This window comes from Canis aureus, chromosome 16, assembly GCF_053574225.1.
Source record: "Canis aureus isolate CA01 chromosome 16, VMU_Caureus_v.1.0, whole genome shotgun sequence".
Taxonomy (NCBI): Eukaryota; Metazoa; Chordata; class Mammalia; order Carnivora; family Canidae; genus Canis; species Canis aureus.
Genome location: NC_135626.1, coordinates 23,278,694 through 23,304,089, shown reverse-complemented (window position 1 = coordinate 23,304,089; position 25,396 = coordinate 23,278,694). Strand labels below are relative to the sequence as shown.

Genomic DNA, 25,396 nt, shown 5'->3' with positions numbered 1-25,396 from the left:
ATCAAGGGATAATTCAGAAATTGCCATCCATATAGAATACTTTGGCATCTTAATAAAAACAAAAGTTCTGATTTCAATATATTAAAATTTTTTGGCTCAAATAGAATTTTAATATCTAAATCATAACTTCCAAAAGGCTCCAGGTAGCCTTAAATTTCATTTAAAAATAAAAGCCATATGAAATTTGTGACTCTGCCCAGAGTAAGACAATTCTCCCCACGTATGAATTGTTTCTTAAGCCCTCTAAGCAGACTACCAATTGATGTAATGTTTTCATACTCATAGTTTTTCTACTTCAAATTCCCAATGATTATCAACTCTCTCAAATCTGATCTGTAATATTTAAATAAGCAATGTTAATTAGCAATACAAGATCAAGTATTTCTTCACAGAAGAAAAAGCAGAGCATGGGAAACCACAAACATAGCAATCTTCCCAGCAAACTTTCCAATCAATTTCCCTGAATTTTTCTTTCTGGTATATTTTCAGAAGTGTAGCTCCCCAATTCCGGAAGCACTATCAAATTAAATCTTCCTCCTGTCCTAACTCTCCAAACACACACACTTTTCCCTTGAAAAATTGGAAAACTAATGTTCTCTTAATGGCAAGTCACAAACTACCATAAACCTTACCAGCATCTGGTCTGGGTCCATAATCCCTGTGACCTAAGGGAAAGGAAAAGAAAAAGAAAAAAAAAAAAAAGCTATTTAAGGCAACTCATTAGAAATCATGAAAAACTAGTAATAAAAACCAAGGCATGAAAAGTCAATAGTTCCAAAATCCTTGAAAGTCAACCATCACAGATTTACAAAGTAAATATATAAATTAAGTTTTATTAAGTTTAAGAAATCAAGATGAAAGTCAATTATTTCCTTAAACTTGTCCCAGACGGTACCGCCACTTTGGCATTATACTAGTATCACTTTGGTTAAGCTCTGGTTGTGAAGGCTGATTGGAAAACCCTAATAATTTAACAACACCATGTCAGCTACCTTTATTTAAAAATGTTATTGTCAAAATCCAGTGGAAGTCTCATTCATCGGTCACCACAGACTCTTTCATGCAAATTCACTGTGCAGAAACCCATTGGTCTGTTTGAGATCAACTTTGGCTTTTTAATGTTTTCTTTGATATATATATATGTATATATATATAAATTTTTTTTTAAGCACACAACACACACCAGCCTCAACAGAGTAAGAAAGGGCTTAGACTGCGTCTGCGGGATATTGGTGGCTTTTAGGTTTATATAGCATTTCCACTGAAACATTTTGGGATACTCAGCACTTACCACCAAAATTTTTGAAGCCACCGCGGTCACCACCACTGCAGAGGAAAAATTGAAGAAATGATTTCTTCCTTAAGTCTCTAATGTGCTGAGCCCTGGGCTCAATCTACACTTAACTGTCACAAGTAGAGCGCCTAGGGAAACAGTAGCACCTCTAACTTTCCAGTAAATTCCATTTCATAGACTCCAAAATGTTGTTTTGACCTAAGTGTTTTCCCAAGAATCTATTTCCAAGGGTGCCTTTTCAAGCTTACTACAGAATATATCTCATATACTCTCATTTTAATCTTCCCAACCCCAAGCCAAAGGGATACTATTCATATAACTTAAAAGCTGGAGGCACAGAATGAAGAATGGTAAACTGAAGCAAACATTCTTTCCAACAGGGATATTTTTTTAAATATGAGGAAAAAAGAAAAAGACTAGAAGAACAATACAAAGCTAGGTTAAGATTCTGATAGCAGAAATGGAGGCAAAAACTTTAGTAGTATGTTCTACTGTGATACCAAAATGTGAGTTTTATGAGATGAAGAAAAAAGTGAGGTACAAATATACACGAAAGTGAGCCTGAATGAAAGTAGTCTTAAAAAATCTCAAATCATTCCGAAATCTGATAAAATGAGCACGAAAAGAAAGCGTAACTTAAAACTGCCCTTCTACTCTATACCCACTATAACATGCTAGATCTCCTCATATAAGAGCTACTGAGATTCATGCTGCTAAATGCTCTGTACACCAATCAGTAGACCATATCAGAGACAGAATGCAACATACTCCAATATCGCAGCTGCCCACAAGAAAATGACTCTATTTGGCAAATTTCCACTGCCAGGTAAGTCAGTGGTCCTTGTGAGCATAAATCTAGGTAAGACTAAAAAAAATAAATCTATGTAAGAAATCTAAGATCTCTCTTATCACAAAACTGTTTAAATACTACATTAAAAGCTTGTTTCTCTTTCCTGAACTAAGTAATCCTCTAAGACTCACCTGTTGTCATCGAAATAAAAACACCTAGTTTTCAGATGGTGACATCTAATATTCTACTACTATTAACCATCTTCTACCATAATCCAAGAAACTAATCCAATACACTAATGTCTCTTCAATGCTAAAAGCCTCTCCTATAATGATAATGATAACCCTCTCTAGCCTCTAAGATAGATGGCTTTTCTGAACAATCCTGAGAAAAACTGTTCTAACTAAATGAGAAAGCAAAGCAGTCTTCTTTTATAAGTCAATTCTACTACCTTGATATAAAATCTCCCTTTGCAACCAGCTTAGGTATAGACACGTGCATCTTGTTATTAATTTTAACTTCCGGAAGACTATAAAGGAGAATAAGGCTACGTCAAGACTATGCAGACAATATAAAGCTCAGGTCCTTTATATACATATAGCTTCCTATTGAGTCTCTTCGATGCCTCTTTCAGAACAGTACTCAAGCTCTTCCTACACTTCTAAATGACCTGTCTGTAACTGCTTAACTCTTTTAAGAAAGGAAAACAAAAGAGTTGAGATTGATCTGCTAAAAATCTCATTATTAGAAACTACTATATCTCAGATTTCTTCAAAGATGATCATGAGAACTCAAAAAATAATGAGGAAAAAACTAATGAAACTATTAAGCCTGTATTCCTGTCAAGAGGTTAAAGTCCCCAGGATAAAGTAGATTTTTTAAATAGGAAATTTTCACAAGTGCTGGAAAAGATACCTCTTATTTATTTTGCTGTCATCTTAAACCAAGTACCAAACTGTTTATCTGGCCACAGTGGAGAGAAAATATGCAACTGCACACATCCGCTAATTCCTATAATTTCTATTTTGGCCAGCAATAGAACTTTGAACAATAAAAAAAGGACATACCACTGCAAAATAAAAGTGCTATAAAGCAAATAACATTTAAATAGGTTTATTATTTCCTATTTCTCCATATAATATTTTAACTTAATTCACCTTCATTTGAGCATTACCTTTGAAAATAACGGCAGCTGAAGATTTCAACACAATAGCCATAAATGTGAAAACATCATAGTGCATTTGAAAAAGTACTAGTCTTCAAACTAAAAAACTCAGGGTATAATCTTTATTATTACTAATCAATCTTGAAAAATTGGGCGAGTCAGTAATTCTCCCTAGGCTAGTTTCCTCCTTCACAAAATAAGGATTTACATCCTTGCTACTCAAAGGGTGGTCCAGGAGGTAGTAGCATAGGCAGAGCCTGGAAGAATCTCAAAGAGCAGTATCTCAGGCCTCACTCCATACCTACTAAATCAGAATCTGCACTTTTAATAAGATCTCCAAGGAATTCATATGTAAAGTTTGAGAGACACCAGTTTAGATGATCTTCAACACTATACAAAGCTTTCTCAAGTTTCAACATTCCAAGTTCAAACGTTTCAATCATTTTTCTCTTCACTTACTAAGAAATTCTTTATTAACTGGCTATAATACAACCCCTTATAAGTAAATATATTATATTAAATACACTGAATAAACCTCAAGTACTACTCACTATTAAATATTTAACAAGAGATGGGCCTGTGGTTAAGAATCTTTCAAACCTGAAGTCAGGTTACAAGTCCCTTTTCCATAAACCAAGTTGAGGCTTCATTAGCCAATTAAGACAACGAAGATACGGAACATGTGGGTCAATATGTTGTCACAACAATTTGTCTTCCTCTCAGAAAAAGCAGCAACCTTGTATACATAAAGAGTTCCTGAAGTAAGGACATTTTAAGGTGAAGTAGTAGAGCTATTCAGAGATTAAACATACTTAAATGTATGGCTCAGTGTTCCCTGCATAAGAAAACCAACTACATATTCTTGACTTAACAACAGAAATTGTTATCCCAAGTTCAAAGCCTACTCTAAGGTAGGCTGAGGGTTCTCTCATTGGTATTACATAAAGTAGAAAATGGTCATTTAATTTCAGGTGCTTGTCAAGAAAAAGTTCTTTGACAGAATCTCTACTCTGAATCTTTCATTTAAAAAAAAATCTAAAAAAAAAAAAAAATCTAAATATATCTATTCAAGAACTTAAACTGCCAAATGAGTAAAAGGACAATACAGAAATCTTTGTTCCCAGAAACTCTATTACCTAGAGAGAAAAAGGGACTTACCTAAAAATTAGAAAATATCAGTCAAAAAAAACAAACCATGCTATGTTGAATCTTCATAGTAGTAAATACAATTTTTTGGGTGCAAAGAAGACTAACGTTAATTCCAAATGTAAATGACTCAATGGATTTAAATATCATTCTTTTTAAGATTTTATTTATTTATTCATGAAAGACAGAGAGAGAGAGAGAGGCAGAGACAAAGGCAGAGGAGAAGCAGGCTCCATGCAGGGAGCCTGACATGGGACTCGATGCTGGGTCTCCAGAATCACGCCCTGGCCTGAAGGTGGCTCTAAACCATTGAGCCACCCGGGCTGCCCTAAATATCATTTTTAACAGTAGCTGTATTTATGTCTTATTTTCTCCCATATCTTTATGTGTGGTAAAAAGGCTCTCTAGATTCAACATTTACCCACATTTCAAGAAGCCAAGAAATCTTTCATTCTAGAGCTACATGTCCAATACAGTATTCATTAGCCACAATTGAGATGTACTCAAAATATAAAATACAAAATGGATTTTGAAGTCTTTTTATGAAAAAGCCAATGTACAATACCTCAGTAATTTTTATACTGATCATATGCTAAAATACTTTGGGTATGTTAGATTAAGTAGAACATTATTAAAACTGATTTTACCTGTTTATGCTTTTTTAATGTGTCTACTAAAAAAATTTTTTTTTAAATTTTTTTATTTATTTATGATAGTCACACACAGAGAGAGAGAGAGAGAGAGAGAGAGAGAGGCAGAGACACAGGCAGAGGGAGAAGCAGGCTCCATGCACCAGGAGCCCGACGTGGGATTCGATCCCGGGTCTCCAGGATCGCGCCCTGGGCCAAAGGCAGGCACCAAACCGCTGCGCCACCCAGGGATCCTCTACTAAAAAATTTAAAGTCATATATGTAGCTCACATTTGTGATCCATATTACCTTTCTACTGGGCAGTGCTGTTCTAGACTATCACTGCAACATGTACACAATTTAAATGGAACTAATCAAAAACTCTTGTAAGAAGACACTCAAAATTCAAGATGACTGTTTTAGGCTTAAGATATTAAAGCCTGAAAAGAGCTACGTAACTTGGTGATCTCATCATGAAAAATGATTATCTATAGAATTCTGGCAATTCTGCAATGCATTCATCCCAATGCTGAAGTTAAAAACACTGAGAGAACTTATAACTTTAAACTTTTAGTCCACTAAGAGGCCAGTGATCAATTTTAGATGACAATCAGAAAGTGAATCTTTTTGCTACAACTGCTTTTTCAAAGAGAAACACTGTTTCCTAGAGTCCCTATAATTTTCACACATTTTTCTTTCATATTTGGAAATCTGACAGCTTCCTTCTGGTCTGTGTTCTTCCTCCAGCCAAGCAATCATACGACTTGAGTCTAAGAATGTCCCATCCTTGTACCATGTATCCCACCCTCACCCACAAACTATACCTCTTCTTCTTTAAATAGAAACCTAACTAATGTCAGGTAGTCTTCAAACAGCCCTGATAGGATTATATTTTCAAAACCTTGATATAATTTTTTAAATAAGATGATTAGAAACATAAATGGGAGTGTTGATGAAGACTAACAAAAAATGTCTGGATATTTTTGGTACTTAAATGTAAAACCAACTGTGGGGAAAAAAATCCTGAAACTGAGCATTTTTACTCTAATTAAAAATACTTTACCCATATAAATAAGCTAAAAAACACATCTTGAGTAACATACTGTGACATGTGAAAATTATACGAACTTCAAATTTCCATATGCATAAATGAAGTTTTATTGGAAAACAACCATGTTTATTTATATATTGTCTATGGCTACTTTGGTGCTATAAGGGCAGAGGTGAGCAGTTATAACAGAAATCTTATGGCCCAAAAAGCCTAAAATATTTACTACATGGCCTTTCACATAAAAAACTTACCAACCCAATATAGAGAATCATCATATCATCATCAACATGGATTCCTTAAAAAGGTCTTTCATGAACATCCCATTTTTTGGCTTGGGTGGAGGGGCAGAATAGGGTATAGATAGCAATTGGGCAAGACACCCTCCCCCAGTCTTACCCTGAACCAGATCAGTATCATTTTGACCTAATATATAGTGGGCTTCTGCATAAGATAATGTGTGAAGAGGTTCTAAGGCTAAATAAAACCATCTGAAAATCAGAAGTTTAGTTCATGATCAAGTATCTAGACCAAAAGTCATACTGAAATTATACTGAAATAGGACGCCAAGGAGGTTATAAAAGTTATTAAAAATGCAACTCTCAAGATGGTTAAGGTATGGATCTTCTCTCTTTTATTAGGAGATTCATTCAAGGTCCTTTCAAATCTCTAAGATGAGTGATCTCTCAAAGATGAAAATGTTTTGTTCAAGATTTCCCAAAAAAATAAAAAATAAAAAAAATAAAGATTTCCCTACCCTCCTCCTCTTCCTGAAAAGTGGGTTCTACCACTCTCACAGTCAGAATTTAATAAATAATTGATAGGATATAATTTCCTTATGAAGAAAATTAAACCTACGATATACTATAAAACATACAGCATTCCCAAGAAGCCAATTATCTAAAACATTTAACTGGAAAATTAAATATACCTATTGGCTATCTTGTTTGGGATTCTGTCTGGGATGTGAATGAGGCTATTAAGTAGAAAGTGAGCACCATGTCACTTTACATTGTTCATTTATATCCACATGATGGCAGGCTGCTCACTTTGATAATGAAGAGCATACAATAATATATTTATATACTGTAAACTGACTTTGGCTATCAACCAAAGGACTTTTATAAAAGTTTACCAAATATGTTTAGGCTTTAGTTTGCCATAATATCAAAGTACCGTACACTAAACACAGAAAAATACAAGTCTGTGATCCAATTCCTGGCTCACTTGGAAGTAACAGTGCTGTATGTAACTGGTTTTGTTTCTCAGTTCATCTCAGGGGACAGGCAGTCCCTAAGGAGCAAAAGAGTGAACTGGTACTGATATGTTATCAAGTGTCAGTTAACAAGCCACTAACAATTCCAATTCCCAAGGAACACATACTATCTTTTAAGCCTGTGCATTTTACACATTAATTTGTAACCTGCAAACCTCAACTGAGGACAACAAATGTCAATTATTTTTTCATTCTTGTTTTTAGGACCAAAGTGCTAGATTTACAGATATATTTAAAAGTGATTTTATAACCAGCTTTCATGACATATGCCAAAATTAAGTCCCAAAACCTGGGACTAGCAATGGGGAAAAGAAAAACTGAATTAAAGTCATCTTTTCCATAGCTTAGTCTGAACAAAATACACAATGTGAGGTGATGCTGCACTAATTATTTCAATAATTATTTACTTAGAAGGGAGACAAAATAGTTTAAGTACATAAAATCTTTCTCATTTGCCAACCCCACCTTTATATACCTGATATTGCCTCCTAATATTTTCCCTTCCCAAGGGGATTCAAGATTAAGGAATAGCCTCTCTGCACTCCAATCTAAAATTAACTTACCTTTTTTTATGTTTTACATATAATATACTTGGATTTCTCAGAGTCATCTTTTAAAGGAATTTAGACTCTATAGCTCTGGCAGGAGAAACATAGTTAAGTGGTTTAATCACAACCATAACAGGGGAATTTTCCCCACTGGTGTTTAATATACACCACATAAACAAACTGCTAGTATAGCCTATTCTGAGGTAATTTATGTGACATCTTAAGACTGAAAATAAATTTTGAATTTCTGCCTTCTTCTCTACAACATAATCTATTTTATTTAGGCCTCTTAACTGAATCAGATGCTGGAATCAAACCAGCTAAGTAAAACAATAAAAAATTTTTTTAATTGAAAAAAGAAAGAGAAGAAATGTAGGCACCTATACTTAAATACTTACCTTGATCCTGTCATAGGACCTCTTCCATCCTTGTCATATCCCCCACGCCCTCTACCTCCTCCCTGTGACCCGCCATATCCTCTATTATCTTCTCCATACCTACTCACATCACGACGGTCATCTACAAAAAGAAAAAATAATATACACATGAATAAGTAACCATTGTAATTTTTGACAAAGGCTTCCCGTAACATAAACTTAAATGGCTCTTTAGGTCACATATTATACCCTTTGGAAAATGGCACATGTATGCAGAACTCAGAACCACCTAGAATTAAATATGTTTGAGAATTATATCTGTGTCAAATTCCATTCTGCTATGGTCAGATAGCAAAACGGTGACATGGGTATCACCGCTTGATGTCATGGATGATAAAAAGTAGTTGAGTTCCAGTACAACATTAGGTACAAATTCTTAATAATTAGATGAAAAGCATAGCCCAAATCTTAAAAGTTATTCCTTCACCTCAAAAATACTTAAATATAAGTCAAGCATGGACAAGAAATAATTGGATTTTCTGAGACATATTCAGAGACTATATTCACTGAAGATATTCGGTGAATGAGCTTCCACTTTTACTCATTCACTTATTCAACAAATATTTATTAAACAACTACTATGAGCCAGGCCCTATACTAGGCAGTGAAGGGATAAATGAGTTAAGACAGGACTTATGTCCCCTGAAGCATTCACTTCCATGACATGAACAGATTTCTAAGTATCAGTAGTATATTCCAAGTGCTGTAAGAAAACAAGTTATAGAATGGCTGGTCCTTCTTAGATGTGGTGAGAGAAGGCTAATACAGAATCATAATTTCCCTAAATAAAGTATACCACCATCAAAACAAATGGTAGGAGCAACATCATCAAATGATCAGTTATTAACGCAAGAAATGAAATTCATGTCATCAGTTATCAAAAAGTCACATGACCTTTGGGGAGTCTGAGAAGTTCAGAAATAGAAATCTAATAAAATAGCTTTGATGGCTGTACCAGAAGCACATTTATTCAAGGGCACTCTGAATTTTTACAAACAGTTGAAATCCTATGTAGGTCTTTTAATCCAAAACTCAATACAATTCTATGAGGGGAAAAAAGAATAAAAGGTCATTATATCATACCTTGTGTGTGGTGGCTGTAATTATCCCTTTGTGAATGGTAGGACTGCTGATTTTGATTATAGGAATCATGCTGTGGACCATAATTTGACTGCTCATCATATGAACCTTGATGTTGGTCATAGCCTGACTGTTGGTCATACGAATCTTGTTGACCATAGTCTGACTGGTCATATGAAGGCGCTCTTCCACCTTGGCTAAACAGAAATCAAGAATTTGAAATTTTATAGAATTATGTTCACTGTAGTAAATCGACTGAGATCGAGAGGCCTGACCAGGCTGACCTCAATCATATTTAATACTATTTAAAAAAAAAAAAAAAAAAAAAAAGATGTAGCGACACCTGGGTGGCTCAGCGGTGGGCGTCTGCCTTTGGCCCAGGGCGTGATCCTGGGATGCTGGATCGAGTCCCAAATCGGGATCCTTTGTGGGGAGCCTGCTTCTCCATCTGCCTATGTCTCTGCCTCTCTGTGTTTCTCATGAATAAATAAATAAAACCCAAAAAAAAAAAAAAAGATGTATTTATTTGCTAGAGAGAAAGAGAATGCAAGGGGGAAGGGCAGAGCAGGAAAGAGAATCTGAAGCAGATTCCCACTAAGCACAGAGCCCAACACAGAGCTGGATCTCACAACCCTGAGATCATGACCTGAGCCAAAATCAAGAGTCAGATAGATACTTAACCAACTAAACCACCCAGGCGCCCCTAATACCACTTTCTGGACCAAATCATTTAGTTATTTTATCTACAAAATCTCCTTATCAGCAATGGAATGACCTTCAAACAATTCCATTTCACCATCATTGAAGAGGTTCCATAGTATGACACAAACCACATGGACCTTTGAAAACATTAGTCAAGCAAAAAAATCACTATGGCTTTTACCATTCCTTTGAATTTAAAAAAAAAAAAAAAAAAAAAAAACAAACTAAAGATGCCACAAAGTACAGTAATATATCTCATTCTTTAAACAAATATATCACAAATGCTAAGTCCTTTTAAGATTTTATTTATTTATTTGAGAGCAAGAGCACGAGCGGGGGGAGGAGGGAGAAGAGGGCAGAGGGAGAAGGAACAGATTCCCCACTGCTGAGCAGAGAACGTGATGTGGGGCTCAACCCCAGGACCCTGGGATCATGACCTGAGCCTAAGGCAGACGCTTAACTGACTGAGCCACCCAGGAACCCCAAGTGCTGAGTCCTTTTAACAGTTATATTAAAAGGCTCTCTATCACTTAATCTTTAACAATGTTATCTCATAATATTTTGGGTACTATTTTCTTATAATTATCTTTAGAACCAATGGTACAGGGATCCCTGGGTGGCGCAGCGGTTTAGCGCCTGCCTTTGGCCCAGGGCGCGATCCTGGAGACCCGGGATCGAATCCCACGTCGGGCTCCCGGTGCATGGAGCCTGCTTCTCCCTCTGCCTGTGTCTCTGCCTCTCTCTCTCTCTCTCTCTCTCTGTGACTATCATAAATAAATAAAAATTAAAAAAAAAAAAAAAATTGTTAGAACCAATGGTACATTCTCCTAAATATCTTCAATGATAAATTTCAGAAAACAATAAGTGGTGCCTGGCTGGCTTAATCAGTGAAGCATGAGACTTTTATCTTGGGATTGTGGGTATGAGCCCCATGTGGGGGGAAGAGATTACTTAAAACAAAATCTTAAAGAAAAAAAAAAAAAAGGAACTTATCATTCAGATAAATTCCTTTTAGAGGAAGGAACTTGCTTTGTGATGCCATTTTTTATGTGAAACTAGTCTACCAAAAAATGAGACTGCTTTACTATCTCTAGCAATTCAAAAAGAAATTTCTAAGTATGTTTTAAGCAATACAACTATTAATTTGCCTGTTATCAGGATGGGAATGTTGAAAAGAACATTTAATTGAATTTGAGTTCTAATGTTTACTTTTAAAGAAAGGGAACAAAAAGTCTCATAACTTAAGTCACATCTTATTCCACATCAGATGATCAGAGCAATCTAATAAATAAAGATCACTATGTTCCCCAAACTCCCTGTCCAAAGCACATCACATCAGTGGCCAGAACCCTAGCCCTTCACTTTAAAATGGTTGTCAAAAAAAAAAAAAAAAAAAAGGTTGTCAAGAGGTGCCTGGGTAGCTCAGTTAAGTGTTGCCTTCAGCTCAGGTCATGATCCCAGGGTGGAGACTGTTATCAGTCTCTCTGCCCAGTGGGGAGTTGGCTTCTCTCTGCCCCTCTCCCTGTTCATGCTCACTCTCTCTCTAATAAAATCTTTCAATAAACTAAAATTGTAAAAAAAAAAAAAAAAAAAATTAGGGGAACCTGGATGGCTCAGTCACTTAAGCGTCTCAGAGTCACAAGATGGAGCCCCACAGTGGGCTTCACACTCAGTGAGGACCCTGCTTGAGATTCTCTCTCCCTATTCCTCTGCCTCTTCCCCATTTGCATGCATACATACATACTGTCTCTCAAATAAATTTTTAAAAAATTTAAAAATAAATAATAAAAACTTAAAATTAAAAAAATAAAATGGTTGTCAAACCAAATCTAAAACTTCTCTTTGGCCTGCACTTAACAGGTCATGCTTCCAAAAACACATCCTTATAAAAGGACTCTCCTAAATTTAAAACTAACCAACAGGACTTAAAGAGTTGTTTTGACATAACATGCTGAGAATTATTCCCTACATTTGTACTCCACACTCTACTTTTCAAAACACTCTCATATCTGTAAGACTGACAACATGATCTCATAAATCTTTCCCCAATGCTTTTATTTAACTGATTTCACTTAGAATAATTTTTTCACTGCAGAGAGAATAACTTATGACCTCAGTTTTTGCATAATTTTTTAGCTATGTAACTTAATAAAATACATAATCTTAACTTCTCTTTAACCTCTACAAAATGGGGATAATTACTGACACACTCTCATAGTGGTCAAGTATCAATTAAATCAGAGAATGCAAAAGCATTTCACAAAATGCAAAGCACAATTTTTAAAAACTAATTAAAAAATTTCTTAAAAAGGGATGCCTGGGTGGCTCAGTGGTTAAGCACCTGCCTTTGGCCCAGGGCATGATCCTGGAGTTCCAGGATCAAGTCCCACATCAGGCTCCCTGCATGGAGCCTGCTTCTCTCTCTGCCTATGTCTCTGCCTCTCTCTGTATCTCTCATGAATAAATAAAAATCTTTCAAAAAAAATTTTTAAGAAAGAACAAGCTCCCCATATCTGAAACTTTAAAAAAAAAAAAACTATAAAATGAAAACAAAAATTAAGAAAAGAAAATCATAAAACCTGTACACTTGTTAGTAAATATTCACCTACCTATACTAACACAGAAAGCATATTTGGAGTATCTGAAATGTGTGGACAGGTTTTAGCACTTTTTGATTTTTTTGTCTCTGAAAAGGTAATACATTAAAATGGCTAAAAAAATAAAATGGAAATAAAAGCACTGACAAGTCTCCTTGTATACCTAGGTTTTTATTTAATCTCAGATATAAAGCAGAAATCCAATTTTTTTTAACATTTAAACCATATGCATTCATATACAGCTAAACAGTAATTTTACAAATAACACATTTCATAAGAATCAAACCACAATGCTGACAATTTCCACATTCTTCATAACACAAAACTATGAAATTCATACTTCAAAACTTTTCTGGAAAAAATGTGCAAAGCTAGGAGTTTGATGGTGAAGTCTATTTAATACCCAAAGTATTATTTCCACTGCCCAACACAATCTTAGTGCTTTTACTGTTTCCTTACCCTCCTGATGATTCCGTGTTTTGCTGTCCCTGGTTATTGTAAGACGGCTGGCCATATGAGCTCTGCTTTTGGTTCTCATAACCACTGTAGGATTGTGAATAACCTAAAGATTGGAAAGATATACCATTTAGTAAATGTTCTGATTTTTTTAATTTCTAAAAAAGCAAATTTAACAAACCAATCGAACCTGACTGGCTTTGTCCATAGCTGGAGTAGCCGCCATAGTTCTGTCCATATGAGGAATCAGTAGTTTGTCCATAGCCAGAATAGCTCTGAAATTTAGGTAAATAAAAATTTCATTCTCTACTTAGTTAAAATTACTATTTAAAAAAGCACAATTTATATTTTAACCTACTTGTGGTGCTTGTCCATAACCTTGGCTGCCTTGATTTCCATAGGAAGAATAACTGTAAAAGAAAAATGTACTTGAAAGAGATATGCTAGAACTTAAAAGCTTAAAAAAAAACCCTATCTTCATTTTCAATTTTCAACTCTGTACAAGCTTCTCCTCTGAGCAATGGCCAATATGTCTGTCTTTTAGAGTCTAAATTGAAAGGTGATGACCAGACTGTTAAGACATAAATGAAGTCACTCCCAGACTCTTGAATACCAAACAAGCACCTAAAGTTTAGCTTTGACAATCTTTCACAAATGTAACTAGGTTAGAACTAGAAAATCTAAATAAATAAATAAATAAATAAATAAATAAATAAATAAATAAACGAACTAGAAAATCTCAAGAGAATTATACTTGGGTGTGGGGAGGGATTACATGGAAGCAAGACCCATAATAAAAATCTGAGACAGAAAAATAACTTTTTAAGTTAACACTTTAATCAAATTAGCTATGTTTTCACAGATTAATTTCTTCTCACCATCTTAAATCTACCTTTCAATTCCTAGAAAAGGCACTATAGGCACTAAAAGTCCAATTTCTGCCTCAGTAATTAAAAGCATGTATATCTTCAGAGTACTATCACAGAATAAAATTATATTGTATCTCCAGTGTCATAACACAGTCTGGCATATAGTTTGTTGACTGAATCAATTTACCTTCCTCAGATTTGAACTTTAATTTTACAGCATGTAAATTCTAACAAGTCAGAAACAAACTTTCTCAAAATATGTCCCCCCCCGCCTAAATATTTGCAAAAAAAAAAAAAAAAATCTTTTTTATCAATCCAGAGCTATAAAGTGCTAACAGAATTTAGCTTTATAAAATATATTTCACTGAATAAACATTTGCTAGTTGCCTATTATGAGGTTAGCACTACTCTATGAGAACAGAAAAGTAAGTCAAACCAGTTTTGTTCTTATGAATATCAAAACTTGAGGACAGAAGACACCTGAGATGCTATTCTGAATATCTCACGTTGAGATGCAAAAACATTTATAGTGTAACTTGAAGGCTGTGTTTCTGGCAAGTAAAAGAACCCACTGCATGCATATAGTCACATAAAAACAGACTTTTCTTTTTATTTTAAGCATGGCAAGGAGTCCTTTTAAAATGCTCAAAATTTCTATTATAGTGCTTAAAGAAAATCTGCTCTGAAAAATAAATAACATATTATATACAATCAAAAACTGAAATGCTGGGGCGCCTGGGTGGCTCAGATGATTAAGCATCTGCCTTCTGCTCAGGTCATTATCTCAGAGTCCTGGGATCAAGTGCCACATTGGGCTCTCTGCTCCACAGGAAGCCGCTTCTCCCTCTCCCTCTGCCTGCCACTCCTCCTGCTTGTGCTCTCCCTCTCTGTCAAATAAATAAATAAATAAACAAATAAATAAATAAAATCTTAAAAAAAAAAAAATAACCTGAAATGCTTTAAGAACCTGTTATATAGTTCAATTGTTTAAATCTTTTTAATAGTTTCATTTTAAAAATTTCCTGAAGTAAACATACTATAAAATATCTATGAGATTTGTTTTAATCTCTAGGGGGCTCCTGTATTTACAGATTCAAGTGGCTTTTTTAAAAAGGAAAAAATGTTTTAGTACATATGTACACAGGCCTTTCCCCCTTGACAAGCTAACATTTAACTCTAAGAAATCCAGATACCAAATCTCAAAAGGAATGCTTGACTAAACATTATCTTTATCCCCCTCAGTTCTACTCTTACATAGTATTATTAAAATGTGTATACTTTACCTTTGCTGGTCACCCCCAGACTGACCGTAAGTTCCAGAATCTAAAACACATAAAAAGAATTTTAAATCTTATTTAAAATGATGCTTCCCTCAAAGGCTGACTTTAGCTTTTATAGATGAAATGTGTTAAGAAAATGTAGTAGAAACAGGAAAAAAACTAGTTAAAATTACTGTATTTACAGTAACTATATCTTTGAAAAAGAGCATTCTATTAAATGTGTCCTGATGGTCACAAGAACCAAGTGAACAAATATATAACCATCAAAGAAAAATTCATCCTTTTTTAACAAAAGCTCAACTCAAGCTACCTGTATATACAAAAAGACATCTACTGAAACTAATCAAGACCAAAAAATGGGGGGTTGGGGGGGGTGTAGTGGGCTACACTCTGACAAGATAAATCCCCAGGATTACATTGACTTGTGAATCCTCAGCAGCCCAACAGACTTCATTCCCCTATAATGGACTGGTTTGGCTGCCAGCAGCAACTAATAGATTTCTGAACTTTGGTAAAAGCAGCTAAGTTAGTTGTTTAGCCCAAACTTTACCAAGCTTCCAAGGACTTGACCAACTGGTACACCAACTCAGCAATACCTGCTTCGCGCTTCCTTTCTAGCAATAAAAGCTACCAAGGAATGCAAGACTTAATTAAATAATGTCAAAAAAACTTTTTTTAACCATGAGCTTTTCTCAATAACTCAAAATGTCAGGTATATCAAAAACTTTTGAAGAGGCTCTGTCCTTTACATTTCTACTGTCAAACGAATGACCTAAGCTTATTAGTAATGAATAAAAGTAATATTATATGAAACATTCTTACAACTGCAAAAAATCACTCCATCTGAAACTACTGACCATTAGGGCCAATCTCATCCAACATGAAACAAAATCATTTGCTGTCAAACAGTTCTGAAAACCCACCAGAAATCAAATGAGTGACATCTTCATTCAATTCACATAAAGCTACAATATGAAAACATTGCCGCTGGCAGTAGAAATAGAGGACATCAAATTTGCCACTCATCAGTAACAGAAATATACAATCAGATTCAACAAGATTATTCTTCTAAATCCTTAATTATAAGAATATTGAATGAAATCCTGACAAACTACTTCCTTCTATGAATGTAAAGGACTTAAGGCTGAGATGAAAAATAAATTATGCATCACTGCCATACCCATAATAAAATGACCACAGATTCATAGCTAATTAACCAAATACACTATGAAAAGCACTCAGAATCTAATTGGACCAGAGATTAGATACAGCCACCAAATGAGAAAGGGAATTAGCTTCAACCAAATCAGAAACTAAAAAGAATTATGAAAAAAAAATTAAAAAAATAAAAAGAATTATGAAGGGCAAGATGGGGTGTATGTGTAAAACTTAAGGTACCCTGGGGATAAAAGCAGCTTTGGCTTCAATTACATCACAAGGCATAGATGGGGGTTCTCCCAATGAGAGTGGAGTCCAAGATCTGTTTATTTCCCTTTCACTCAAGCAAAATTATATAAGTACACAGCATATAGGTCATGTAACCCTGGCTCAAATCCAGGAAGTATGAGTTAATAATTTTAACCCAGTCACCTTGGTCCTCTGAAATTTTGTAATTTTTTATATGACTTTAGTTGGCTGACTTTAAAACTCCAGAAAATATATATATTGACTAGTAAGTACGGCCCTTAGTATAAATAATGAGGAAATACAGAGGTCTTATATTCATCAAAGAAAATGAGTTTGTAAATATTATTTACAGTATTTCAAACTACTGCTCTTAATGAACCTTGTGTCTGAATCCATGATTTAGAAATGCTTTCATTTCCAAGTGTATAGGGTTTTGATTCTGTTTTTGTCTTCCAGTTATTGCAGCCAGAAAAGATATTTTCTCTATTATTCCTGGTACTTATTAGGATTTGCTCTTTTTTGCTTTTCCCCCTTGGTAAAGATTTTACTTGCATAAATGCCCCTAATGTGCTTGAAAAGAACTGTGTATTTCCTAAATGTTGAGTCAATTCTGTTAAGTCTAGATACTTGTTGGTTATTTCATACTAATAACATTCGGTCCACTTAACCTATTAACGACACAGAAAGGTATACTAAAAAAAAAAAAACCTCCATTTGGCCATAGACTTGTCAATTCTATTTTTTTTTTTTTGCTTTCTGTATTTTGAGGCTATACTGTCACGCAGATGAAAGTACAGATTTACATACTTGTGATGAATATCCTTTTAACATTACATTATGACAAAAAACGTCCAAACTTTATTTTGACTGTTAATATAACTAAACAATCTTGCTTTTGGTTGGTGTTTGCCTGGTTAATCTTCTATTTCTGTATTTCCAACATTTCTTATTCTTGTTTTAGGTATATCATTTCTGAACAATATACAGATCATTTTTTCCCCACTGTGAAACTTTCAACTGGCGTTTTCACATTTTTTACTACTACTTTTTATTTACTCTTACATGCCTATATACTAGATTTTACTTACTAGGGTTTTCTTTTTCCTTGTAACTCCTTTCCTGCCTCCTACTAGATGTTCTTTACTTTTTCCCCTATTGCTTTGGAAGATAAACATTCAATTTTTTTTAATGTTATCACTCATAATTTAATATGTTCAATTTTTAACATGCACTCTTGACAAAATTCAAAATGATCTTCAACCTTCACTAGAATTAATCACAATACTACAATGGCAAGCAACCACAGCCTTCACATGTTATTTTGCTTCCATTTTTTAACTTCCAAATGTAATCACCTTAACTTCAATGTTCCATTCTGTTAATACTTGCTTTTTATTTACTGTGTTTGCTTCTATTGTTTTTTGCATGCTATTTCTCCTTTCTGGATTCAATTTTTCTTTAGCTCCTTTGGCAAAGGCCTGAAAGTGGTATTCTTAGTCTTTAGACTTGGGGTCATCTCATTATTTTCCAGTTTCTTAGAACTTTAAAGTCTACCAATCTTCCTCTGGTAGGCAATTGGTATTTCATAATCTAAAGCTTCACATCAACGTATCTAGGTATTAACTGATTTGTAATGTCTCACATTTGAAACTACTTATTGATTCAAAATACTCATCAATCTTAGAGAATTCTCAACTCTAATATTGATTCCTATTTTCTTAGAAGATATATTATACACATATTAAATGTATGACGTTGCTTCTTAACCTGTTTCTTAATCTTGTTTTTTATCTCCTGAATTGGATTGTGGGTAATTGTCTTCTACTTCACTAATTTCTTCTGCTAGGTCTGCAATTCAACTTAACCACAGTTTCTACTTCTAGTAGATATACTTGGTTCTTTTTATTTTTTTTTTAAGATTGTTATTTATTTATTCATGAGAAACACACCAGAGAGGCAGAGACATAGGCAGAGACAGAAGCAGGCTCCTCACAGGGAGCCCGAAGTGGGACTCGATCCCGGAACTCCGGGATCACACTCTGAGCCCAAAGCAGATGCTCAACCGCTGAGCCACCCAGGCATCCCTACTTGGTTTTTTTTAAATCTACATGACCTTTCTTCATAATATCTTGGTCTTAGGGTTGACTCCTCCTGTTAGGTTTTTTTTTTTTTTTTTTTAATGATAGTCACAGAGAGAGAGAGAGGCACAGAGACACAGGCAGAGGGAGAAGCAGGCTCCATGCACCGGGAGCCCGATGTGGGATTCGATCCCAGGTCTCCGGGATCGCGCCCTGGGCCAAAGGCAGGCGCCAAACCGCTGCGCCACCCAGGGATCCCCTTCTGTTAGGTTTTTAACAATTTCAAACATAGATTTGCTTTCATATTACCTGTTAAGGGTTCTAACCTCGTTTATCTCAAACTCTCATTTTGGTGAACTGTTTCTGAGTTCTCTAATTCTTTAATGTGAATCTTTTGTGAATCTTATTTTTCCTAGAAAAGTCCTGTGACCTAGGCTGTGAAATTTCCTCCAGAAAAGGTTTTTCATTTGTTTCTACCAGGAGCCCCAAGGTTATTACCAGCCCAGAACCAATTTTTGTTAATTTCTTGGCTTAAGTCTTCCTGGACTCCCATAACTAGCCTAAATACACACCCAAATTGTATGAAGCACAGTTCCCAGGTTACAAATTCTCAGGAAAAGACTTTTTTCACTCAGGGCCCAAGGTTCCTTATTATCCGTTATGCTGATACAAAGGTTTTTTTTTTTTTCTAGTTTATTCTTTCACTGTCTAAAGACAGTCTTTCAAACATCTAGGTTTATGTAAGGTCTCAGTTCCCACTACCTGACTCTAACAGTCTCAAGGTTTCATCTATCCTTAGTTACTTGGGTGATAAAGTCTCAGGGCGCCTGGGTGGCTCAGTTGGTTAAGTGTCTGCCTTTAGCTCAAGTCATGATCATGGAGTCCTGGGAATGGCACCAAATCAGCTCCCAGCTCAGCTGGGGGCCTGCTTCTCCCTCTCCCTCTGCCCCTTACCCAAGTCTTTAAATGATGGGACCTACACCCTCCTCTTCAGGGCAACTGTCAAGCTAGCTCTAAGCTGGCTGGCTTCTACTTCATTTCTGGCAGTTAGGTCTTGCCCTTTCTTTTTTGTAAATTCTTCCACTTCTGGTGTTCGTAGATAGAGGATTTTCAATTTATTTTGGTCTGCCATATTGCCAAAATGAGAAGTATCAAAATTTTGTTAATTTTTGTATGTATAACTGATATTAAATTTGATATTAAATTTGATTCTAACTTGAAGGTGTCAAATAGTTCACATTAGTAAACAATACTTGAATGTCTGAGAATCTGACAATATTTACACTTTTTACTTATTTATGGACTATGTAAGCACTTATATTTTATTAACCTTATAAGTTTTCTCTGTCAGGCATCTGGAATGGTTGAGCCTGCAAATGTTTAAAGGATTAACTAAACTTAATGCAATTAGCTATTTACGGGGAGTTTACTATAACATTTATTAACTGAAACATTCACCAAAAAACAAGTCAAAAAGTGCTTCTTTTTTATAAAGTCAGAAGTATTTTCATACGTTTCACAAAATGTATAAACAGTATATAACACTAAGTAGAACTTAAAGATTCTCACTTTAATGGACTTCATTTAGAAACAATCAATTACTATAATGTTCTTTTTACATGTGAAAGCCAATCTTATTATTTAAAAAACTTAACTTACAAAGTGACAAGTATCTAGTGTCTTGGTACTTTGAAGATCACTACTAATGGATAAACCAGCTTACACTCTAATATGACACACTGATAATCCTGAATTTTGCAGATGGTAACCTCTAAAATTTAATCTTCCATAAAAGCTACGCAGTCTGATAAAAATAGCGATTGTTTTACACCAATAAAAATGTTCAAAATCAAGACACACCAATAGTTTTTAATGTCCGTTAAAACGATAAATTTCCCCATGAGGGTAGGACAATCTTTTTATTTTCTTTCCAAACCATGGGATGGGTCACACACTTCCTAAGGACATACTTCTAGATACTTCTGTGGAGCTTTATCAGACTTCATTCCAAATTATGCACCCAGTAAAAGATGTACCTACCAATGTCTACTTTTTTCTTTGTGCAAGGATTAAATGCTGAAAGAAGAGAGAAATCCTGTGCAGTTAACAGCCTCTTCCATCAGCTAAGTGCCCCCTTCCACAAAAGCTCAATATTCAGGCTTAACATTAATGTTACTCTGAGGAATGTTTATTATTCTTCTGTCCAGCCAGTCTTGTTAATTGGCCTCATCTCAGCCTGATACTTGCTTTTTGTCACATCATTTCCAACCTTCTACAAGACTGGATCTGCAGGGGGCAGGAGAAGGGGGGATTGTTTGGTTGTGGGGTTTTTGGGTTTTTTTTGTTTTTGTTCTTTTTTTAATACCAACAGGTCCTCCCTTAAAAAACGTAAGACTGTGCCAGCAGTCACTTTCATCCCGATCGTAGGGCTTCAAGGAAATGTTCTGCTTTTCCACGTGAAACGTGACCTCTCATGATGTTTTCTAGCCAGTGAATAGCTGGATCTCTGCAGCCTGTGAGGTGCCCACAACAGAGGATCTTGTGCGGTTAACGAGGGCTGCTAAATCTAGAGAGCATTGGTGTTCCAGACTTTGTATTCGAGTTTAGCAGGATCTGAACTGACTGCCCTGAAGAGATCACTGCCTTTCGTGTAAGACTGCCTTTCCTCTGGCCTGCATGCTTTAAGGTGAACGCCACATGTACCTACAGAAGTCTATCCAGAATAGAAAAAGCTCACTTTCAGGCTCTTGTGGGAGATAAACAACTGGAGGAAGGGGAGAAAAATGAAGAGGGTGAGGAGGAAGCTGAATTATATGCAAACACCCCCATTCAAATCCGAGTGATCTGCGGTAGTGGGAAATGTCGGTAAGTAGGATTTCGTGCAAGGCAACGTCCTTTGAAAGGGCTCCCAGAGCGTCAAGACCCCCACCTGATGAATGGGTGAGTCAGGAAGGCCCAGCTCCACTTCACAGATGGGGAAACTGAGGTACGAGGCGGCGAGACGGCTGGCCCGAGGCCTCGCTGAAAGATCTGAGGCGGAGCGGAGAACCAGAAGCACCGATTCTCTCAGGCGGATGCTCTAATCACGGGCTCCCCCCGCCCCTGCGATGGCGTAGACGGCCTCCGCCCCCCCCACCCTACCCCCCCCACCAACTCACACACCCTCCCCGGGAGCTGCACGTCTCCTCAGGTTCCAAGGACAGGGTCAAAAAAAAGGAGGGAGCCCGATGCGCTCCCGCCGAGATTTGCAGACGGAGAGCGTTGGGAGCGTGCGTCCCTCCAGTCCAATATGGCGGCGGCCCCGGCCGCCCCCCCACCCCAAGCCTCCCTCAGGGCCGGAGGCTCTCCCTCGGGGCCCCCAGGTGGGCGGGAAGACTGCCCAACCCCGCCAGGCCCCTTCTCGCCGCTGCCGCTGCTCGCTGAAGGAGTCACCTACCCGACATGACTAACGGCCGCAGCGCGGAGCCCCCAGAGCCCGCCGAGAACAAGGAATAGGAAAGCCAGGCGGCGCGGCGGCCGGAGCGGTACTGAGGGCGGCGCGGCGAGCTGAGCCCGACTGCGGGGCCTCGGCAGCCAATCAGAGGCCGGAGGACGGTACCACCGCGCCACGGCGCGAGGGGTGGTTCTGTACGAGCACCAGCCTGCGAACGCCGCGGACTTCAGAAACTGCCTCTCCTCTCCCCTCCGCGGGCGGTACCATTATTGAGAGGGAATTGAGAAGAGAAAGTACCAAAGCCGCCAGGAGCGTGGGGGAGGGAGCCGAGCCTACTCTCTCCGTCCTAGTTCCAGTCCTACTTCTGACTTTTATTGCGGCTGACAGAATTCGAGGTTGGGAAGCGAAAGAGGGGAGGCCTTATAAACACGGACTATTCGGTTAGAAAAGGCCTCTTTTCCCCTGAAATTTTGAATGGTATGCCCTCGCTCGCTCCGCGGTGGTTGCGGACAGCTGGAGCCACCTGGGGGCGTTGGGTGTCGCCGAGCGCGGGGACGGGAAAGTCGTGATCGCCTCCCGGTCTAACTACCTTGTCAAGTGAAACAGACTACAAGGTGAGACTGGAACAAATGCGCGCATTAAAACGAAACCACAGGGACGCCTGGGTGCTCAGCGGTTGAGCGTCTGCCTTCGGCCCAGGACGTGATTCTGGGATCTGGGATCCGGGATCGAGTCCCTCATGGGGCTCCCTGCGAGGAGCCTGCTTCTCCCTCTGCCTGTGTCTCTGCCTCTCTCTCTCTCTCTCTCTCTCTCTCTCTCTCTCATGAATACATAAAAACAAAAACGAAACCACACGCGTACCCAGCCTTGAGAATGTGGTGGGGTGGGAGGTCGAGCTTTAGTTTTCAGGGCTGTCGTATGGCCAGCTCTAATTATCCGGCACCTTACATCATCTCATTTAATTCTCACAACACACTGATGAAATATTATCCTGACGTTACAGGCGTGATTACTCACTTGCCCTAGGTCGCACAACTAGTAAATGGCCAACGTGGAATTCGAATCCCAGTAACCAGACACCTTTGCCTGTGGATTTAACCATTACGCTGCACTCGCCTGGTGGGCGCTGGAGCTCCCGAGTATGAAATGAGGCTGTGAAAGCTCAGAGAGTACAAAAGGACATTTTCCCCCAAGGGCATCGCAACATCTGAATGGAGCCAGAGAAGAAGAGCGAGAAGTTGACCTAGTGAAGTGGGGTAATAAAGCGCTTTACACTAGTTGTAAAACAAGTAATTCTGTGTGGTTGGAGTTTACTCTCCAGGGAAGAATGGTAGATGAGGCCAGAAAAGTAGAGGGCTAAATAGTCCATACCTTGCAAAATACAGTGCATTAGGGTTTGTGCTTTATCTTGAGGGCGCTGGGAAGCCAGAGGATTTTAAAGGAAGGTCACATTTGCATTTCCAGCCTGCAGTATGAAAAATGAATGGAGATGATAGATGCCTAAAAAAGCAAGGGGGCCAATGCGATCATTCTGGGGAGAGATCACAGTGCCCTGGAATTATGTTATAACTTGGGGATAGAGGTAAATGAAGAGAGATCCCTGAGATAATTCTGTGGTAGACCGGGCAAGATCTAGTGACCAATTTGGGAGAGAGGAGCTAAGGGAGAGTGAGAAGTGAATTACGAGTTTCCCACTTAGATGAGTGGTCAGATGGTGATATCATTCACTGTGGTGGAGAACAGGAGGAGGAGCAAGCTGGAGGTGAAGGTAGAGGGAGAAGTTCAGAATTAACAGCTTCAGGTCAGAAAAATGACATGAGGTCATCTCTCCTCATTATACTATCAGTAATTGAACACTCAACTTTAGATATCGAGGGTCACAGAGCTCTCTGGATACGTCCAAACAAGCAAAGTTAAAGGAATAAAAATTCCTTCATGACTAAAAATGATTCAGCCATTCAGCCTGTACACTGAGGAAGGCAACCCAGAGGGGGAAATGATGGGCATGTGCAATCACAGGAGAGCATTGTGTTAGGGTTGGGGTAAACTTCTAGATTGTTCTTTTTTTATTTTATTTTTTTACTATTGGGTTTTTTTTTTTTTAAGATGGAAATACAAAAGGTATTGTTCATCATTGTCCCCTTAAGTTTGTACCATCAGTTCATTCATTCATGCATGTATGCATTCTTCACTCAACTGCCATCTCCTGAGGTCCACTTGATGTCAGGCCTTGGAAGGCCTGGAGGTAGAGAAATAGGAAGCACAATGATCCTGTCCTCCAGAAACTCCAGTCTCATAAAAAAGACAATAAAAACCTTTTTTTTTTTTAATTTTATTTATTTATTCATGAGAGACACAGAGAGAGGCAGAGGGAGAAGCAGGCTCCATGCAGGAAGCCCGATGTGGGACTCGATCCTGGGACTCCAGGATCACGCCCTGAGCCAAGGGCAGACGCTCAACTGCTGAGCCACCCAGGCGTCCCACAGTACAAACCTTTAATTCCAAAAACCACTGAATGTGTTAGAATTGGAAGATGCAGATGGTGCTCCGAAAACAGAGTAAGAGCACCTAGCCCACGCGAAGGATGGACAAGGTATTAAGGAAGGCTTCCTGAAGGAGATACCTCCTAAGCTGAATTTCAAAGAAAGAACAGGAATTAGGCCAGGGGTGTATATCAGGAACAGCATGCTCCGGGTAGAAAGGGCTGTATTTGCAGAGACTATGAGAGAGAAAAGTGCCAGGAATTGCAAGTGGTTCTGTCTGGCTTGTCTGTAGACCTGCAGAAGTGGACAGTGGTGATAAATGATGAGTGAAAGAAGTACACAGAAGCCACATCTTGAAGAGCTTTGTGTGCCTCAGAGGAATTTGGATACTAAATCAAAAACAATAGAAAAGAGGCACCTGGTTGACTCAATCCAAAGAGCAGGTGATTCTCGATCTCCAGGTGATGAGCTCAAGCCCCACGTTGGATGTAGAGATTACTTTAAAAATAAAATCCTGCGCAGCCCTGGTGGCCTAGCGGTTTAGTGCCGCCTTCAGCCCAGGGTGTGATTCTGGAGTCCCAGGATCGAGTCCCATATCGGGCTCCCTGTATGGAGCCTGTGTCTCTGCCCCTCTCTCTCTCTCTGCGTCTCTCATGAATAAATAAATAAAATCCTTAA

The 25,396-nt window shown here is 37.6% G+C and overlaps 2 protein-coding genes across 5 annotated transcripts in view; one reads left to right on the top strand and one right to left on the bottom strand.

The window, feature by feature from the left end:
* The window catches only part of TAF15 (TATA-box binding protein associated factor 15), a 30,940-nt gene extending 8,559 nt beyond the window's left edge, over positions 1 to 22,381 (bottom strand). The window contains exons 1-9 of one of the 2 annotated variants that reach the window (XM_077852231.1): positions 22,239 to 22,381; positions 15,321 to 15,360; positions 13,527 to 13,578; positions 13,359 to 13,443; positions 13,172 to 13,274; positions 9,417 to 9,610; positions 8,394 to 8,415; positions 1,292 to 1,326; positions 633 to 665 (exon numbers count right to left, since the gene is read on the bottom strand). In XM_077852231.1, coding sequence (XP_077708357.1) covers positions 633 to 665; positions 1,292 to 1,326; positions 8,394 to 8,415; positions 9,417 to 9,610; positions 13,172 to 13,274; positions 13,359 to 13,443; positions 13,527 to 13,578; positions 15,321 to 15,360; positions 22,239 to 22,245 — 571 coding nt within the window. In that variant the 5' untranslated portion in view covers positions 22,246 to 22,381. Of the gene's footprint in view, positions 1 to 632; positions 666 to 1,291; positions 1,327 to 8,294; positions 8,416 to 9,416; positions 9,611 to 13,171; positions 13,275 to 13,358; positions 13,444 to 13,526; positions 13,579 to 15,320; positions 15,361 to 22,238 lie in introns of both variants that reach the window. The other variant, XM_077852230.1, reaches the window with a different exon arrangement.
* Positions 22,382 to 22,509: 128 nt separating this feature from the next.
* MMP28 (matrix metallopeptidase 28) overlaps positions 22,510 to 25,396 on the top strand; it is a 34,422-nt gene continuing 31,535 nt past the window's right edge. The window contains exons 1-2 of one of the 3 annotated variants that reach the window (XM_077852233.1): positions 22,510 to 22,849; positions 23,262 to 23,491. The gene's annotated coding sequence lies outside the window, so the exon portion shown is untranslated. Of the gene's footprint in view, positions 22,850 to 23,238; positions 23,492 to 25,396 lie in introns of all 3 variants that reach the window. The other 2 variants (XM_077852234.1, XM_077852236.1) reach the window with 2 other exon arrangements.